The sequence below is a fragment of the Catharus ustulatus genome, chromosome 2, assembly GCF_009819885.2.
Source record: "Catharus ustulatus isolate bCatUst1 chromosome 2, bCatUst1.pri.v2, whole genome shotgun sequence".
Lineage (NCBI taxonomy): Eukaryota > Metazoa > Chordata > Aves > Passeriformes > Turdidae > Catharus > Catharus ustulatus.
The window spans coordinates 123404829-123424661 of record NC_046222.1 but is presented as its reverse complement, the minus strand read 5'-3'; the positions used below and the strand labels follow the sequence as shown (position 1 = coordinate 123424661).

The 19833-nt window shown below is 47.7% G+C and overlaps 2 protein-coding genes across 2 annotated transcripts in view; both read right to left on the bottom strand.

Moving 5' to 3' along the window:
* The window catches only part of MRPS6 (mitochondrial ribosomal protein S6), a 41140-nt gene that overhangs the window by 10056 nt on the left and 11251 nt on the right, over nucleotides 1-19833 (bottom strand). Inside the window, exon 2 of the mRNA XM_033051397.2 lies at nucleotides 3533-3672. Coding sequence (XP_032907288.1) covers nucleotides 3533-3672 — 140 coding nt within the window. The remainder of the gene's footprint in view (nucleotides 1-3532; nucleotides 3673-19833) is intronic.
* SLC5A3 (solute carrier family 5 member 3) overlaps nucleotides 10678-19833 on the bottom strand; it is a 20420-nt gene continuing 11264 nt past the window's right edge. The window contains exon 2 of the mRNA XM_033051395.1: nucleotides 10678-18549. Coding sequence (XP_032907286.1) covers nucleotides 16117-18267 — 2151 coding nt within the window. The 5' untranslated portion in view covers nucleotides 18268-18549 and the 3' untranslated portion in view covers nucleotides 10678-16116. The remainder of the gene's footprint in view (nucleotides 18550-19833) is intronic.

The following is a 19833-nucleotide window of genomic DNA, read 5'->3' as shown; positions in this document are numbered from 1 at the left end:
CACCACCAAGACCTGCACAAGCTTTGCCCTGAAAATCATGGAATGGTTTGGGTTGGGAGGGAAGTTCCAGATCATTCCACCAGCCCAGCTTAGTCCAAGCCCCCATTCCATTCATTTTTATATAATTATATTTGATTAATTTTCATATAATTCACCAGCCAGAAAGTCCAAGGAAATAATGGATTGAGTGTCCATCCCAAATCTCCAACTAACTACATGCTACAGGAAAATAAATCAGTTAAAGCTCTAAGAGTCAGAACAATTTAAAAAAGAAATAAATTTAAAAATATTAAAACCTCCAACAAGCAAAAAAAGTCAAAGCTTTGGAAGATTCAAGATGCTTCCCCAGACACTCATCTGAATTCTCACAGGAGCCTTTTGAATTAATTCAGAATAAGCCAAGACTAAGGAGAAGTGAAATATTCTGGATTACCCAGTGTCCCACTCCTGCTCCAAAAGGGACACAGGAAAATCAGAAATTGGCTGGGAGGGAGAAAAGATTCCAGGATTTCATTCCAGGAGCTTAGGGAGCTGTATGGAAAAGTTGTTTATTTTCTTTTTAACTTTGTCCTATTAAAAAAAAAAAAAAGAAAAAAAAAAGATTTTTTACAGCTGCTGTAAACTGGCTGATTTTATAAGGTGGCTCAAAAGCTGACTATTGATGGATAATGTTTGATTTCCTGAATCTTTTATTTTCTCATATAAAATACTGCATGCAATCCACACTGCCTGTCCATGGAGCTGCAAATTCCACAGGAAAATCTCCTGGAATCCAACCCCTGGAATTCCCAGATGCTGCCACTGCTGTGGAATCTGAGATCCCAAAGAAAGGCACAGAAACATTTCCTGCAGCACCTCTGAATCCTTTCTCCTCTCAACAAACCAGGGAATCTATGAGGTGTCACAGCCAGGGACAGATCCCAGGGCAGGGCAGGAACCCCAGAAATATTTGGGAATATCTGACCTGGGAGGTGGAGGAGGAGAGGAGGAGGATTTGATCTGATGCTTTCCTGCCTGCAGGCTGCAATGCCCTGGGATGTTCAGTTCCAGGTTGGACACTGGGACTGGGACAGTGGGAGGTGTCCCCATGGCAGGGGTGGCTCTGATGATCCCTAAAATCCCTCCCAACCCCAACCATTGTGTAATTCCATGGTACAGGAAGGCAGAACCAGCCCTGAGCCAGGGTTAGAGGGTGCCCTGAGGTACAACTGACCCTCACTCATCAGATCCTTTCAGTCCCCAAATTCCCAAGGACAATCAGGGTTTGTCATTCCATGGGAACGACCTTGGCACCACAACATTCCCTGAGCAGAGAGCACCAGAGCAGATGGGACATTTCTGTCTGGGAGATCTGGAAAGAGGATGGAGCATGATTTGGAACTGACTTGAGCAATCCTGACCTGCTCTGCCACCCTTAAATTCAGTTCTAATTCAGCTCTGAGTGTGTCTTAACAAAGCTGGGCTCAGGGTGTGTCAGGCACCATTGGTTGAGGGTTTTGCACCCCAGTATTTCTGATTCTTACATGAATTAGTGAAAAGAAAATCCCCACAGAAACATCCCAGAAACATCTGGCAAGAGGCTCCTCCATGAGAAAAGAGCCCCATCCCCACCAAACTGGGTTTTACAGGTGCCCAGCCCAGAACTCCTGGATGCTGAGCCAGGAGTGTTTTCCCAAGGGCTCCATTGGTTTGGGATTCTCCCTGGGCTTTGCCAAGGTGTCCCCAAGGTGCAGGGTTGGTGACCAGTTCCTGCAGGGACTGTCCCCACATTTTTGTTCTCCTTCTGCCACTTCCCCTGGAGGATCAGCAGCTGCAGGGGATGGTGAGGATTCTTCCAGGAGAAGATTTGGCAGCTGTGGCTGCCCCTGGATCCCTGGAATGTTCAGTTCCAGGTTGGACACTGGGGCTGGGACAGTGGGAGGTGTCCCTGCCATGCTGGGGTGGCTCTGGGTGGGATTTGAGGTCCCTCCCAACCCAACCCAATCCCTGACCCCACTTCAGGCACTGCCCCTCTGCCTGTTTTGCTCTCCTGCTCCATATGGATTATATTTTTCTACAACCATGCCTTGACCCTGCCAATTTTGCAATGTAGGATGAAATCCTGTTGCATGCCCATGGGAGCTGAGAAATTCTTGTCTCAAGACAGAATTAGTGATTACCTCATCCTGCTGTCAGAGCAGATGCATTTTACAAACATTAAAGCCTTTTGCAAGGGCAGAGCAAGGAGCTGGTGCTTCTCTCCTTGTGCCAGTGGGGATTTGAGGCAGAGGGATGAAATTCCACTCATTTTGGGTGCTCTAGTGAAGAGGTTAGATGACAGATTTTGGCTTTTGGTTCTTCAACAGAAGACAGGAACCAGCATCTCCAGGACTTTGGAGAAGAGATGAAGAGAAGCCATTTCTCCAGGGAGGAATTCCTCCTCAGCACCCACTCTGGCAGTGGGAACCCATCCCCCTGTCTGTCACTATATTTTTTTGGAGAAAAGTCCCCTTTCCTTGTTTTTCTGGTGTCCCTGAAGGTTCTGCAAGGGCTCTGATGTGTCCCTCAAGTTCCTCCTGCCCAGCTGATGGAACAGGAGTGTGCTGGGCATTCCCTTCCCCTGGCAGCTCTCAGCATGCCCAGCTGGCAGGAGCACCACAAGGTGCTCAGAAGAGGGAATGAGAGCAGGAATCACCCCTGGAGGGCTGATCCCAGAAGGATTTCACAGCAGCCCAGGGTTCAGTCCCATTTCTCATGTTTCCATAAAACTCAGGAGTCCCTTAAACATCCTGAAGTGAGGGGCTGGGACACCTGGGGGTGACACCTGGGCAGGAGAAGCTCCAGGGAGAGCTCAGAGCCCTGCCAGGGCCTGAAGGGATCCAGGAGAGCTGAGAGGGACTGGGGACAAGGGAGGGAGGGACAGCACACAGGGAATGGCTTCTGTAGGGTTTGATGGGATATTGGGAATCAGGAATTGTTCCCTGGGATGGAATTGCCAGAGCAGCTGTGGCTGTCCCTGGATCCCTGGGATGTTCAGTTCCAGGTTGGACATTGGGACAGTGGGAGGTGTCCCTGCCATGGATGGGGTGGAAGATGAGCTTTAAAATCCCTCCCAGCCCAAACCACTCCATGATTCTGGATTTTATCAAACCCAAAAACCGTGTCAGAAACACAACCAAGTCTTACAGGGCACCTAAACTTGATAATTGATAATGAACATTGGAGGAAAGGAACCCATCCTGCCAACCAGCAGACAAAGTTCAGCTTTTATCAGCAAACTGCCTAAAAATAGTTATTTAAAAAAAAATAATAACATTGTTTATGTTGGGGAAAGTTCTGCAGGCCTGGGACTACAAAAAATACGATTGAAAAGCAACACAAAAGTGACACCACTCAGAATAAAACACACAGAACACTCCAAGCAGGACACACACCCCCCCCCCAACAGCTCCCAGATCCCCCCTGAACCCCAAAAAACCCCAGGAACACCCAGGGCTTGTTGCTGCTGTGCATTTTCAGCAGCAGGGAGGAAGGAAAAGGCAGCACCACGTACCCCCCTCTCTTGTGGCGCTCCTTGTGCTTGGAGATTTTGTAAGGCAGAGCTCTCTCCCCCAGGTTCTCCAGGCTCCTGACAATGGCTCCTCTCTCCAGCAGAGCCTCAACGGTGCGTCTGAGCACGGCAGCTGTCTCAGGCTGGGGAAAAAAGGGAAGAAAAGTGAGAAATGGATAGAAATTCTGCTGCTGTTATGTGGGAGAAAGGACAGCTGTGCTTGCACGTGGTGCTGCAAGCCAAGGAGACAAAGTGGAAGCATTAGGGAGAGAAGTTTTGTTTTCCTGCCATTTCCAAATCTAAAGGAAATGAGTTCATGGGTTTGACTCACCTGGAATCACTTGGTCTGAGCCTGGCACAGTCAGTATTCCTAGCAAAGGGAAATGATGGATTTGGAGCAGTTTTGGGGTCCTTGCACTGTTGTTGTTCATTAATATTTAAAGTGAACAGTGTGGGGAAAACACAAATCCATGGCTTGATATGGAGACAACCATTAGCACAGAATTATTTCTGTTGTTATTTACACTGCAGTGTGTGACTCTTAAGGGAACCATGGGATGTGCAGGGCTGGAAGGGACCCACAGGGATCACTGACCCAGCTCCACACCCCAACAACCCCTGTGTGTCCCTGCAGCACTGTCCAAAGCTGCTGGAGCTCTGTCCCCATTTCAGGGAGCTGTGGAGAGCACTGAGGTCCCCCCTGACAGACCCTTCCCAACCTCCATGCAGATCCAAATTAAATTAAATAAAATACTGTTGGGTAAACTGCCTGCCCTCCATCCCTCACCCCCCAAATGACACAGAAGCTTTTTGTCTCTTTTCCACATGCCCAGGGATCAGCACATTCCCTGAGTGGCTGCAAGGCCAAGCTGAGGTGCAATTTCTAAACACAAGGAAGCCAAAGCTTGGAGCCCCATGTATTTAAAAACAAAACCAGAGAGAAGGAACAAGAAAAGAAAGCCACAGATTTCTACATTCAGGATTGTAAAATGTGCAACCATCCCCACTTGTGGCCATACTCTGAAAACATCAACTAATTGTTGGGTTGGAGAGCTTGTCACTATAATCCCTCTCATTCTCCCTCTCCCAAAATTGCCATGGTTTATCCTGGCTTGCCTAAAGCCATCGCCCAAACTAAAAATAAGCTGAACTCTGCTAACCAAGAGATCCACAGACACAGGTTCCTTGGTTTGCCTCAGAGCCAGCCCACTTGGGACAGAGGAAATGGGCCTGCCTGGCTCCCAGCTCAGGAGCCACAACATTTTTTCCTGAACAGCCAGCATTAATTCTAGTCCCAGATCCCAGCTCTAATTCCAGAGCCCAGCACTAACTCCAGTCCCAGATCCCAGCTCTAATTCCAGTCCCAGATCCCAGCTCTAATTCCAGAGCCCAGCTCTAATTCCAGTCCCAGATCCCAGCTCTAATTCCAGATCCCAGAGCCCAGCACTAATTCCAGTCCCAGATCCCAGCTCTAATTCCAGTCCCATATTCCAGCTCTAATTCCAGTCCCAGAGCCCAGTTCTGATTCCAGTCCCATATTCCAGCTCTAATTCCAGTCCCAGATCCCAGCTCTAATTCCAGTCCCATATTCCAGCTCTAATTCCAGTCCCAGATCCCAGCTCTAATTCCAGACCCAGATCCCAGCTCTAATTCCAGTCCCAGATCCCAGCTCTAATTCCAGTCCCAGATCCCAGCTCCAATTCCAGTCCCAGAGCCCTGGGGAGGGAAGAGGAGCCAATGGAGCTGCTGCTGCTGCAGAGGGGACAGGGCAGAGCTCCAGGAGCTGGATGGGTTGGAATTGCAGCTCTGGACACCCCTCCTGCCCCCAGTGCAAACCAGAGCCATTCCAGCTCTGCCCCTGGAGCTGGGGCAGTGACCTGGCCACAGCAGTGTCACAGGCTGTCCCCTTGTGCTGGGAAGGTGCAGAACCCTGGGAGGGCTCAGGCTGGATCCCAGGGCTCAGCTGGGATCACCCCAGGGCACAGGCACAGCTCTGTGGATATTCTGGAATATCCAGGGAGGAGACTCCAGCCCCTCTCTGGTCCCTGCCCAGGGCAGGAGTTTGTGCCTCCTGTGCAGGGGAATTGCTGGGCTCAGCCCCTGGACAATGGGACAGTGGGATGGAGCAGAGCCTGGGCCCTGCTCTGCCCTCCCTGCACACAGGGACACACACAGGGACACACAGACAGGGACAGCAGGGACAGACAGGGACAGACAGGGACTGAAGGCCCTGGAAGAAGGAACCAAAGGATTTTTGTCTACAGATCCAAATTCCCCACTCCTCCACCTATCTCAGACCTGCCCAGAAGGAATCTGTGAACTCCAGAGTTGCCACCAAGCCAAACACAGCCCCTGGTGTCACACCTGCCACAGCTGAGGGGACACCCTGAGCACTTTGTCCAGTCCTGGCTCCTGCAGGAGAGCCCTGGAGGGGCTGGAGCGTGTCCAGGGCAGGGAACGGAGCTGGGGAAGGGGCTGGAGCCCCAGGAGGGGCTGAGGGAGCTGGGAAGGGGCTCAGCCTGGAGAAAAGGAGGCTCAGGGGGGACAGCAGCAGCAATTTCCCCATGGAAAGGGAGCTCAGGGATTGGAAGTGCCCAGGGAGGTTTGCAGTGCCCATCCCTGCATGTGTCCCAGAAATGTGGCTCTGGGGATGTGGTTTCAAGGTGAGCACAGCACTGGGGCTGGTCCATGGCTGGACTGGATCATCCTAAATGTCATCTCCAAGCTCAGCAATTCTGTGATTTCTGGCCTCTCCTCTCTCCTCAGGGGTGTGTCAGCTTCAGCACAACCCCACCCAGGAGCTGTTCCATGCAGAGCTGGGCTGCCCCATCCCTTCCCCCCAGGATTAAAGCCACAAATATCCCAAAAGAAACACCAAAGCAGCACCAAGCACCTTGTCCTGAGGGGATGTTGTGTGCCAGAGGGAATAAAAGTGCTCCCATGGGTTCTGTCTGTCCCACAGGACCCATCTGGCAACCAGCAAGGGTCTAAAGAAAGGGGAACTGCAAAAAAAAATGGGAATTCATTAGCCATGAAGCTCCAAGAGACACAGCAAAGGTGGAAACAAAGCCTTTGGAATGTTGGTGCCTCCTAAAAAATGAGGAGCCACCCACCTGGAAGCAGAGCTGGGTGAAAGGACTCAGCTCCACTGCTCCTTTTTCCATCTCATTCTCCTAAGAAAAGTCCAAGGGACAGAAAATCCAGCATTGACAATAAAAAAGCTTTGCCAACCACCAAAAGCTCCTCCAAGAAGAGTCTTTTGGAGAGAGAAAAGGAAGCAAACACCAAATCCTCAGTACTTTTAGGGCTAGGACAGTTCTCAAATTCTTCTGGCCACTTGCTCAGTCCAACAGGAAACATTTAAAGTCAGTGGGCACATCCCAAATTATGAGCAGGAATAATTCCATCCCAATTATCCCTTCAGTGCAGTAACAGCAGGATAAAATTATGTCTGTTTTTGGTTGCTCAGCAGTTACAAAAGGTTGGTCTGGGATTATTCACTGAGGTGGAAATCAAAGAAGGAAAAATCCACCTTTAGAAGGAAACTGCAATTCCAAGCAGCAAAACTAAGGGGAAAAACCATCTCCTTGCTGTCATTTACTATAACATCAGAAATTATTAGTGAAAATTATAAAGAACTCTGCAACTACTGTAAAAGCATCAACAACCCAGAGCAGCAGCCCCAGGTCAGGTCCAACCACTCAGGGCACTCAGGAAAGGTCAAAATCCAGGTAAATGCAGCGTTCCAGGGAAACAGAAGATGTGGGAGCTGTGCTGAACCCCTGGGGAAAATGGGCTGTGCTGGGAACTGAGCCATGAAATGGGAGGACTCCCAAAAGCTGCCTGGAAGTTCAGGGCTGGGGAGGGACCTCAAATCCCACCCAGAGCCACCCCACCATGGCAGGGACACCTCCCACTGTCCCAGTGTCCAACCTGGAACTGAACATTCCAGGGATCCAGGGGCAGCCACAGCTGCTCTGGCAATTCCATCCCAGGGAACAATTCCTAATTCCCAATATCCCATCAAACCCTACAGAAGCCATTCCCTGTGTGCTGTCCCTCCCTCCCTTGTCCCCAGTCCCTCTCAGCTCTCCTGGAGCCCCTTCAGGCCCTGGCAGGGCTCTGAGCTCTCCCTGGAGCTTCTCCTGCCCAGGTGTCACCCCCAGGTGTCCCAGCCTGGCTCCAGAGCAGAGGAGCAGCTCCATGGCCTCCTCTGGACTCATTCCAACATTTCCACACCTTTCTTGTCCTAGAGTCCCAGACTTGGATCAATCCAGGGCCAGCTGGGTGCAGGGACAGAGGTTTCTGTCTCAGGTGCTCCTGGCCATGACAACCTTTCCATGTTCCCATCCCACACTGAGTGAACACAAAAGCAGGAGAGGCTACTCCAGAAATGGCAAACAGAAAGTTACAGCAGGCTCCTGGGGGGGAAGTGATCAAAATTACTGCTGAATTAAAATTAACACTCCTTCCTCAAAACAGAATTTAATTAGCATTTGAATGGTGTGTAAGCAAAGAACCAGAAGTGAATATGAAGCCCACAGACCCTGAAGCAGAAGAAACTTTTAAAACTCAAAGTGATGCTTGAACTCTTCTGTTCCCAAATCCACCTTTCTTCTTCAAAGAATCTAAAGTCTATGATGGATCTTTTTAAATTTAAACTCAACTTTTAAGATCAAAGGAAATTATAGAAGAAATTAAACTAAAATCTAAGGAATATAAGTACTCTATAAATACCAACTCACAGCTAAATTAAAACATCAATTCCAACACTGATATTAATTCATTTTACAGAGCTGAAAGTCTTGAGAATTTCTACAAAGAAGCCTATAAAGGTGCCTTTTAAATCTGAAATAAACAGCAACCAAATCCTCCATAATTCAGGGTCATTTCAATGGTTTATTACTAGAAACTGTTAAAGAGACAATTGGCCACAACATCACAGAGGGGTTTGGGTTGGGAGGGATTTTAGGGATCACCCATCCCACCCCTGCCATGGCAGGGACACCTCCCACTGTCCCAGGGTGTCCCAGCCCCAATGTCCAACCTTGGGCACTGTCAGGGAAGGGGAGTCCTCAACCTTCCAGGCAGAACCAACTCAGAATCACTTAAAACTCAGAATTAATTAAACACCTTCCTTAAAACTCCAGAAACTCCAAATCTTCTGACCACAATACATTCTAATCAGGGCTTCAATGTAACACTGCAAAATTCTCCTTATCAGAAACTTGCTCCAAAAGAGCTCCCCCAGAACTCCAAGCTGTGTTCCTGCCATGATGTGAAAATATTGCATCAAGTTTACTTTGTTCATTAAGAGTGGAAAGGAAAAATAATGAAATTGAAACAAAAAAAAGACATGGAGGGAGCATCCCCCCTTATTCCTGTTTAATAGACTGGGGCTGGGATGTCCCCATGGTCACTTGGGGTCCAATTTCCCAGAATTAGAGAATTCTGGAATCCCTGGGGCTGGAAAATCCCCCCCAGGTCATCCATTCCCAGCTGTCCCCACCTTGTCACCCTGAGTGCCACCTCCAGGTGCCACCTGCAGGGATGGGCACTGCAAACCTCCCTGGGCAGTGCCAATCCCTGAGCTCCCTTTCCATGGGGAAATTGCTGCTGCTGTCCCCCCTGAGCCTCCTTTTCTCCAGGCTGAGCCCCTTCCCAGCTCCCTCAGTCAATAAAAAACCTTCCCCAGCACATTTTGAGGAGCACAGCTGTGGTCTCACTTTTGCAGAGCATCCTTGGCTCTGCAGCAGAAGGTTTAGGGTGGAAATCACAAAGTTTTCACCAAGTGAAGAGGGGATCTCACCAATTCCTTGCTCAAATTCTGTCAGATCAATCTTGGGATACAAAAAGCTGCCTCACCAACGGGGGCCAGGTAAATATTAAAAATCACTGCTGACAGAGGGTTACAAACATCATAACCTGAATTATCTTCTACCACTCCACCAACACCTCAAAAACAAAACCCAAAACACCCAAAAGCAAATCCCTGAGTACAACCTGATTAAAGTGGAGAGAGAATGCCCAGAGGTGAAACCTCCTGTTCCCTTTCCCAGCACCAGAACATCCCAGGGAAACTGGGGCAGCCCCATCCCAGGAGGGGAATGAATTCCCTGCAGGATAAAATCCTCACTGGCAGCACCTCCGTGGGATTTTCCACACCAATCCTGCCCAGAACCCACCTGGGCCAAGCCCCAGAAATCCCAAAAAAGCAGGAAACTGGGCAGTGAGGCTTGGCCAACACAAACAGAACCAGCTGGTGACAAAGAGGCTGCTTGAACCTCTTTGGGAATCACTGACCTGGAAAGCAGCTCACTGAGCAAACACCTCATAAACTAATTACAGAACCAGTTAATTAATAGTTAACTCATGGAAACGCTCCCTCCTGGAAATCACAAATCCACACCAAGTTTGTAAGGCAGGAAAATGCTGATTTTTTTCATCCCAAATCCAAAGTTTCCTCTTTAAAAAAGTTTCTTACCCTCCCCTTGAAACAAACAACAGCAAAACTTCCATTTTTCCTTTACAGCACAGCAGCAAAAGAAGAGAAGAAATGAAAAATTGGGGTTAATTCATTTTCTCTGCAGCCTTGCCACAGGTTTTGCTAACACTCCATCTCCAAAGGAATGTGAACCCCAAATTTAACACCAGGCCTGGCCCTGTCCTTGCTGAGCCACCAACACTGGACAAGGAATCCACAATTCCCACCTCGATTCCTGAGTAAGGGGGGGACAGGGATGAGGAGAAGGCAGTGGGAGATTCAGGGCTCTGCTCACACAATGTGCTGATGTTTGAACTCCAGAATCAATAAGAGGGTGCTGGTCCCACTCAAGAACTGCTTCAGCAGCAGCTGAACAGGATATTTGAAGATAAAATAAAAAGAAATAAATGGAATTTTGCACAATATCCGAGCGGATTCCTTGGCTAAAGGGGGGTTCATTCCAGTTTTGTGCCCTGAGCCCACCCCAGTCCCATCTCCCAAAACCAAACTCAGGATTTGAGATCCTGAACTTGCAATTTAAAGAACCCAGTTTGGCTTTGCCTCTGGAATCATTTTTCCCTAGAGGGACGCAGGGAATACTCAAAGTAAAATACTCCAAAACAGCTCCACAAATCTCTGTTCTGCTGGGTTGGTCGGTTTGGTGTTTGGTTTTTTTTTTTGTTTTGTTTTTCTCTATTTTTATTGAAACTTTGTACAGAAGTTTGAAACATTTCCATACAATACTTTGAGACAGGACAAAATGCCATGGTAAAGGAATGTAAACTGCAAGAAACACAGTCTGAAAGTATCCAAATACTCTCTAATAAGAGTTTTTAGTTTGAAGACTAATGCAGGAGGCAAAATAATATGCATACAGTATACAAAGAACAGTATACACAGGGCCAGCAATGCTAACTATGAAAATTTTGCATCAGATTTACTTCAAAGATTGATAGCAATATGATAATTCTATACACTAGACCAAAATTAATTTATCATACATCGTTTCTATGACAAAAAGCTTGTCATTAAGGACAGTAGCAACTTACAATATAATTAAGCTGTATTAATCTCATTAACACTTCTAAATCTATATTCCTACTACAGTAAAGGTTTTTTTTTTTTTTTCAGTATATTGTCTTATAAGATCTTAACAGACCTTTAAATAACACTTTACCAAAAGAGACCTGGATCCATTATAGAGATCTTATCTACATGCCCATTTGGCTTTTTTCCAAAAAAACAACCAAGGGACAAGGAAAAAGGCAGGTTTCAAATGCTATATGATATCATTTGGTTTTGGTCTGAAATGTATTTTAGAGAGTTTAAAAAAAAAAACCAACAGAAAAAAGGCAGTTCATTAACTGGTATTTTATATAAAATCTGCAGAAAAATACAACAGCAACAAAACCCAAAAAATACTTCACAGATATCTAAAAAAACATTTTTTCTCAGAGATACAAGGTAAAGCAGCATCACTTTGACACTGTGCTTTAAAAAAGAAGATGATGAATGAAGAGACTGCTCGAGTGAGATTAGAAAATTTTGCTTTCTTCTTGAAGAAGACTACTAACATTTTGCACAGCAACTATTTTTATAACCACCTCATTTGAAAAGCGTGTACTCCTAGACACAGAATTGTCATTTCACCGCCGGTTTTGCTCAAAGTGTTCTGACTTTACACAGTGGAACTGAGAATGCCAAGTGTCACCAGATGTCACTATACCATGAGTTCAAGATTGGAACAGAAGTGAAGCAAATGCCTTGAAACCAACACCAGGAAAGAAATCAAAGAGAAAGTGTTTTGTAAACAAAACAAAACCGCTTTGCAAAAAAAAAACCCAAAAAAAACCCCAAGAGTTCAGAGATCTCACAGTGAAATCAGAAATTCTAATTATGTATGTTTTACATTCTAGGACTACTCTTTACCTTAGGCCAATTAAAGCACATTAAACCATTTAATTATATACAAACATTTTCTTTAAAAAAAAACAAAAAAAAAAATTAAAACATTGCACAGAAGTCTGCTTTTAACATCACATAACAAGGTTAGTTTTATTTTCAAAACAATTACATTTAAGGGCACAGAACATACAGAATACCAAATTAACAGATGAGTAATTTTGCTTCTCTGTACATGCTAAATCCAAAGATTTCCTTGAGAAAGCTGGAGCTTGGCAACTCCAGCTTCTTCCATGTCTCCTGTTCTCCCAAAGGGAGCAATTCCCAACACCTCCTCTATCTCAGGATTTAAAAAAATAGATATATAAAAAAAATAAAGCTGTTTTAAAGTTGTAAGCATCTTTTAAGTGCTGGCAGAGCTCCCTGGGTGGCTCTGGCCCCTCCACTGTAACCTTGTGGAAATAAATCCTTTTCTCTGCTCGGTTACAGGGCTCATGACTCTCATCAGAAGTCTCATCTTGGCCCTTCTGGGATCAGGGAACACACAAGTGGAGAAGTAAAAAATACACAATATAAGGAATATACTGAAGGCCATCTTTATTTCTTACAATCTTGCACTGTTTCCTTTCCCTAAAAGCTAAATAGGAAAAAATATTTTAAAAAAAAAATAATTAAACAACAAAAAAGCCTCTAAACTTTGGCAGAGAATAGCATCAAATCAGCCATTTAAAAAAACTTAAATAAAAACAGTCTCCCAAAATGTACTATGAAACTCTCAAGAAGCCTCTTCTTTTTTATTTTATTTTATTCTCTTTTTTAAATAAAAGGCTTCTACCACTTCCAGGAGCAAAATTCAAATATCTTACCAGAAAAAAAATAAGTTAAGGGAAGTAACAAGAAGAAAAAAAAAAAAGCTGTCATTCCAAACTCAGTTTTCCAAGACTTGTCATCCTAAGCTCAAGGCAATAATAAATAAAAAACCCATTGCTGCAAGACAGAAGCACAACCAGCCCCACCCAGGGGGAGGAGGCCAGGCAACAAAATCCATGGTGGGAAACACTCTGTGGTTCTGCTGGACCAAAAAATGGGTTTTTCACCCCAAATTCATCAACTTCCCCCCCCCCAGCAAAGCCTTGTTTACGCTATAAAAAAAAAAATCCCTTCTCCTACACAAGGTAGCTTGCTTGGAACCTCAGAAATCTCTTTATTGATTAAGAAAGGCCTTTTATTGAGTGGTTTTATGCAGCAAAGAACATCAGCAACTTCCAGGAGCTCTATGGCACAGCGAGGCTGGAGAGCAGCACACCCAACACCTGGAGAGAAAAAGCACTGGAGGAAGAATTCGCTTCAAAGCTTCACAACAGGTGCAAAGATGGGGTGAGGGGAGGGGGAGGCAGATTAATAAGAGGCAGATTAATAATCCATGATGCTCCTGCCTGCCAATTAGCAGTGTGATTAACGTGGCAGCTCGTTAGCTCAGCAAAGGGAGGGGGAATGGATGGGAGCTGGAGCGCCTGGGGCTCCGCAGTGCATTGCTGGGGGACCGCAGTCCCTTCCACGGCCAAGGAGCTGTCCCCACGGATGGGACACCGGCTCCCAGTGTCCCCTGTGAGGAGCAGAGGGTCAGGGAGGGCTGGAAGGAGCAGGGGGAAGCGCTGGCAGCGCCTCCTCCAGCTCGGCTGCCCCGCGTAAGGCACAGGGGAACAGCGACGGCGATGGAGCCAAAGGGTCCCTGAGCTCACCTGGCTCGCCAGGCGGTGGCAAAGCTGCACGTCCAGGGGCAGCAGGAGCAGCCTGGCCAGCCCACTGCTGCCTCTGCAAGAGGAGAGTGGTGGGCTGAGAATTAGCTTTACCCTCTACAAGTTGTTGTTCATCTCACAACGTTGCCCTGAACTATTTTAGCCTTCGCGGAAACAATTCTCTACGTTTTTACATCACAGCTCAGCCCATTCATGAAGCAACTTGAGATAATTTCACACACCCTTAAATAGGATTTTAAATCACAACAAAATGTGTCTTGTCCCATTGGTAGCCACATCAGCACTAGGTATGGTGATTCCTCTCTACAAATATTGCAACGACACTCCCGAGTTTTCCACTTTGGAGTAGTTCTACTTCCCAGCAGCAACAACTAAACCAAGTGGAGAAAAGCGGGGCAGCTCAGCCTCTGGTCAAAGTTTTGGAATGAATGAGATTTAATGGATATAAAAACACCACCAAAACAAACAAAAACACCCTAAAAATAGAAGTGAATCCTTTTATCTGATAATGTGCTGTAAATGATCTGCTAAAAGCCACGTGGATGGCACGGCTGGAAAAGCAAACTTTCTCCAGCAGTCAAAGGCAGGATTGACCCAAATTTCATCTCTGCACAATGGGTTTCCCCCACAGGTTCTTGTCTGTGTGCCAAGGAAACATAGCTGGACCCTGAACTGAATGGTCCCTCAGCCCCACTTTGGTTCATTCTCTCCTGAATGAGCTCAGGAGCAAAGACAGCTGGAGGAATTCTTTCCATGCAAAGCCTGGATATGACCACTGTGTGCTGGAGAGGGAAGGATGAGAACACCAACCTGGGAACTGCCCATCCCTGCATGGACACCCATCCTGCAGCAGGAAACATCCTCAGCATCTGCAGACCTACAAACACTGAGTGCCAGGGAGGAATTGAGGTTTTTGGAAAAATCCTGAGGACAGGACAGACCTCAATTGGCGACACAGATCGTGGCTGAACATCTCCTGACAGCAAATCCCTCTGGATCCTCTGAGGAGGGAGGGAGGGAGGGAGGGAAGGAGGGAATTTCTCCACACAAAGGTCACTCATGGGAAGGGATGTCCAAGGAATGTGGCACAGCTGGAATTCATAACCAGGGAGGGCTTCTCCAAGCTCAGGGATTCTGGGATTCCTCAGAAAACACAAAAAAACCCCAAAGGAAGTTTGACAGGGTGGAAGGGGAAGTGGGAGAAGCCGTGGGGCAAAAGGACTCTGGAAAACAAGGAGCACTTTCACCTCCCTCTCCCATCTCCTCTTCCTTGCCTTCCCAGCTGTTCTCCCCTGCAGCACCAGGGACTCCTCCCAGACACAGCAGAGGAAAACCCTTCTGCAGGGTGAAAAAACAGTTTATCAGGACGTGCAAAGCCTCATGTTTCTACTTCCCCATGCTGAAGAACCTACAAACAGATTTTTCCCCAAAAAGAAGCTAATCCTTACAATGTCCTGAAGGTTCAGAGGCTGAATGGGTCTTTTTGGCCATTTACTGAAACTCAACAAACTCCACCTAAACCTGAGGAAAAATTTCTTTTCACAGAGGTGGCAGAGCCCTGGAAGAGCTGCCCAGGGACATCCCAAACCCACCCTAAAAATTCTGGGGTTCTTCAATTTCAATATGCTACAAACCCCACAGAAAGAATATTTCTTTTTCCTCCTCCTCCATTGACAGTTTGTCATCTCCAGGCTTATTTGTGTTTTAGTTTTTTCTCTTTTTTTAATACAGAAACTTCTCTGTAATGGAATTTACAGTGGATAAAAATCAAAAGACAAAAATTTCCTTACACAGTATAAAAAGAAAAAAGGCAGAAAGCTGCTAAGAGCTATCATGTTTTAAGTGCTATAAAATGAGACAAAACAGCTTCCTGTTGTTGCCAGAAGAAAAATGAGAAACTGAAAAAAAGAGAGAAGAAAAAAACAGCAGTGAGTGCAATTAAAAAGTGCTAAGTTGGCCAAGGTAATACAGTTATTTTATAAATGTGCATCACAGCTCTGCATTTAGAAATCTTTTGATAGAGCTTTAATCACTCAGATTTTACACTCTGGTAACTGATTACCTGTTATCTTCACTTAACGCTGACTGAGCTGTAACTGCCTGACTTCAAACACAGCCACCTGCCTGCCTTTGGTATATTTATACACAGAAAAACAAAAGGTTAGTGCTGCAAATGGAAAAAAACAATAAAATAAAACAAACACAAAAGGGGAAAAAAGAAAAAGCCACCACAGGACAGGTTCTGCTTTCAGCAGAGGGAGGACAACACATCTCAAATGGTCTCGAAATAGGCTAAAGCTGAGTTGATCTCACAATTATAGCGTAAACAATGCCTGGGTTGTGGTTATGTTGTTTGAAAAGAAAAGAAAAACCAAAAATCTCCAGAGACCTGTATCAACTTCTGTATGTTTAAGCCATACCCTTAAAAGTTCACTATTCACTCACAAAGAGAAGTAGACAAACATGAAGATTCCAATTGAACAGACACAGACCAGTCCAGTATTTAGTAATAGTTTAACTTTTGGAGTCTCTTCCAGCATTTGTAAACAAACAGTCTCTTCCTCGACCTCCCGAACCACTCTCTTGTTTATGTTTTTACTTTTAAAGCCACAGAACCAATCTATGAATTTCAAATGTCTCGCCTTGTCGTCAGTCCCCTCCTCCTCCTCCTCGTGCTTTTTCTCCCCCATCAGGGCGGCCTGTCCGTTGGAATAACAATCCACGGGCGTCTCCACCTCGGAGTGGCTCACCGAGATCACCGGGTTGCTGTCCTCCCTGCACGTCACCAGCAGGTTGATGTCCTCGGGCTTGACGTTTTTAATGTTCTCCTCCGACTTCCCGTTGGGGATGATGTGGTTGGCGTTCTCGTTGCACTTGAGGACGCTCTTCTCGCGCGCCTGGTACAGCTCGGCCTTGCCGGCGCTCTCCGGCGCGCCGCGCTTCCGCAGCGCCCAGAACGTGGTGGTCCTCACCTGCTCCTTGGTGGGCGGCGGCGTCAGCAGGCTCACCACCACCGTCACCGCGCCCGTGATCCAGAACAGCGCCGTGGCCACGTACATGTAATGGATGTTCTTGATGAAGCCGGGCCTGGTGTCCGGCTGGTCGCACTCCGGGGCGCGGTACAGGAAGGCCAGCACCAGGCGGATGGCGCCCAGCACGAAGCCGGCCATGCCGCCGTAGAAAGCGCCCTGCTCGTTGCAGCGCTTCCAGAAGATGGCCATGAGGAACAGGGCGGCCACGGGCGGGGTCAGGTAATCGGCCACCTCCTGGATGTACAGGTACATCTGCCCGCCCTGCATCTCCACGATGATGGGCACCCAGGCGATGCTGATGGCCACCATGAAGGCCACGAACACCCTGCCCACGATCATCAGCTCGCGGGAGGTCGCGCTCTTGCGCAGCAGTTTGTAGACGTCGAGCGTGAAGATGGTGCTGGCGCTGTTGAAGATGGAGTCCAGGTCGCTCATGAGGGCGGCGATCATGACGGCCATCATGAGCCCGCGCAGCCCCACGGGCACCAGGTTCATCACCAGGCGCGGGTAGGCGATGTTGGAGCAGCCGGCCCTGCTCCCGCACACCTGGAAGCAGTGCTCGGGGTTGATGCAGGCGATGTCGTCCACAAACAGGATGCGGGAGATCATCCCCGGCACCACGATGATGAACATGGGCAGCAGCTTCAGGAAGCCGGCCATGAGGGTGGAGCCCTTGGCGTGAGCGATGTTTTTGGCGGCCAGAACTCTCTGCACTATGACTTGGTCGGCGCACCAGTACCACACCGAGGCCGGGGTCTGTCCCAGCAGGAAGCCGGGCCAGGGAATGTCCTCGTCCGTCGGCTCGCGCAGCATTTTCAGCGAGTCGGGCTTTGGACTGACGTTGCAGGAGTTGGTGTTGGAGATGTTGTAGGTCAGGAGGATGGAGGTGATGTTGGGTGAGGCCAGCATGTACCTCCTTTTCACCTCTTCGAACCCGCCGACCTTCATGAGGCTTATGATCATGAGCGTGAGGGCGCCGACGATCATAAGCAGCGCCTGCAGGGTGTCCGTGTAGATGACGGCCACCAGCCCTCCGGTCACCGTCAGCAGCGCCGTCATTCCGATCAGCAGGATCACCGACAGGTACAGGTTCCACCCTAGCGACTCTTGGATAAAAAGCGCCCCTGAATACAAGTCAACTGAGAGTTTGGTGAAGATATAAAGGATTAGAGACAACGCTGCAAAATAGATTTGAATCCTATGCCCTCCGAACCGCTTGGACAAGTATTCGGGCATGGTGTACACTCCCGACCGGATGTAGACTGGCACGAAGACCCATCCCAAAAGCTGCAAAAGCATTAAGGCGTTGAACTCCCACGCGCCTACGGCGAATCCGCTCGCCGCTCCAGATCCTGCGAGCCCAATGAAATGTTCACTTCCAATATTGCTCACAAACAACGAGGCCCCGATAGCTACCCAGGTCATAGAACGCCCTGCCAAAAAGTAGCCACTCACGGTGCTCCGATTGCTTTTCCACATGGCAAAGAAACCTATGCACATTACAAGCACGAAGTACAGCGCCACAATGGCAATGTCTGCTGGCTCCAAAGCAGCCCTCATTTTGTAACCAAAAAGCCTTCGCTGACGTCCACTTCTCGCCCCCCAGCCAACGTCTCTTAACCAGTTTTAACCAAAATCAACACAGCGGGTCAAATTCTTTGTCCCTTGGTTTGCTGTCCTGATGCTGGTGGCAGTGGTACATTTACTTTTCTCCGCTTCTCAAATTTGGGAACTTAGCACGCACTTTTAATCCACATTCCACAAGAGCATCAGCCTTAACTCAGTTGATGTAGGAGAAATTCTTAGTTGCAGCTAAGTTTAGTGAGGCCTACTGTACCAACCCTGCAAGGCAGCAAAGACAAAAGACAAAGATTGAATTAGAGAGGAATTTCACGAAGTAATGAGAAAAAATTTGAAGTGTAGTCAAACAAATCACTGAACACCACAGATTTTTCCCCCTTTTATATTTCCTGCAATCCATAAAAGACATCATTCAGTATTGGTAGGGCTAAGTGGTAAAAGCCTTTTACAAGTCGACTTCAGTGGTTACAGGTACCTTCAGAGACGCAGCGATTCGGGAGGATTGAGTGCCCCAAATTCCCCAGAACATGGCAAGCAACAGAAATACATTTTCTTTTTCTTTACTCCAGTGTCTCACAAGTCTCCTTCTCAAGCCACTAACCACATCTTCCTCTTTCAAGCAATCTTAGGAAAATAAAGTTAAATCCCAATGGCTATGGAGCCCAAACCTGGCTCAGCATTTCCTGCACTGCATTCCCCCAAATCCTGGGAGATCCTGGCACCACAGGAATGCACTTGAGACAACAGCTGGCTGCTAGAAAAATCAAAGTGAGGTCACAGCGCTGACAAAAATCAACATCCATTTCAAATCAGCTGGAGAATCAAGGTTACTCTGCAGGTTTTGAGGTGAGCTTGCTCCTGTCTGGGGTACAGGGTTACTTTCCACTCTCCATACATATCCATGAGATCCAAGGGGAGAAAACATTCCATTCCAGGAAGTGGCAGAAGCAAAACTCCACCTGCCATCCCATGGATACCCAAAGGATACCCACACCTGGGGTTTGGTGGGAGCACCAGAGGTTCAGGAACAACACTGGGTGGGTTCTGGCAGCACTCACAGCTGAAGGATGCCAGGAAATTCCCTTCCCATCCCAGCATGGACAGGTGGAAGGTATGGAGGCAAAGCTTTCCCTGTCACACTCTTCCCAAATTCCCAATCCCAACCTGACAGCTCCCAAACACGTCAGGAAACAAAACTCACTTGGGCAAGCAGGACTGAAGCTCTGGGAGTGGAGGAGCCTTGGTGGCAGAGGAAGGGGCACTGAGGAGCTGCATGGTGGCTCCCTCCTGGATTTGGGATGAGCTCCCATCTCCTGTTGATGCCTTGGGAGGTACCACAGAACCATGGAATGGTTTGGGCTGGAAGGGACCTTAAAGCCCAGCCATGGCAGGGACACCTCCCACTGTCCCAGGCTGCTCCAGCCCCAGTGTCCAACCTGGAACTGAACATTCCAGGGATCCAGGGGCAGCCACAGCTGCTCTGGGCACCCTGTGCCAGCCCTGCCCACCCTCTACCAACCCAAAGGCTCCTCATGGGATTAGAGA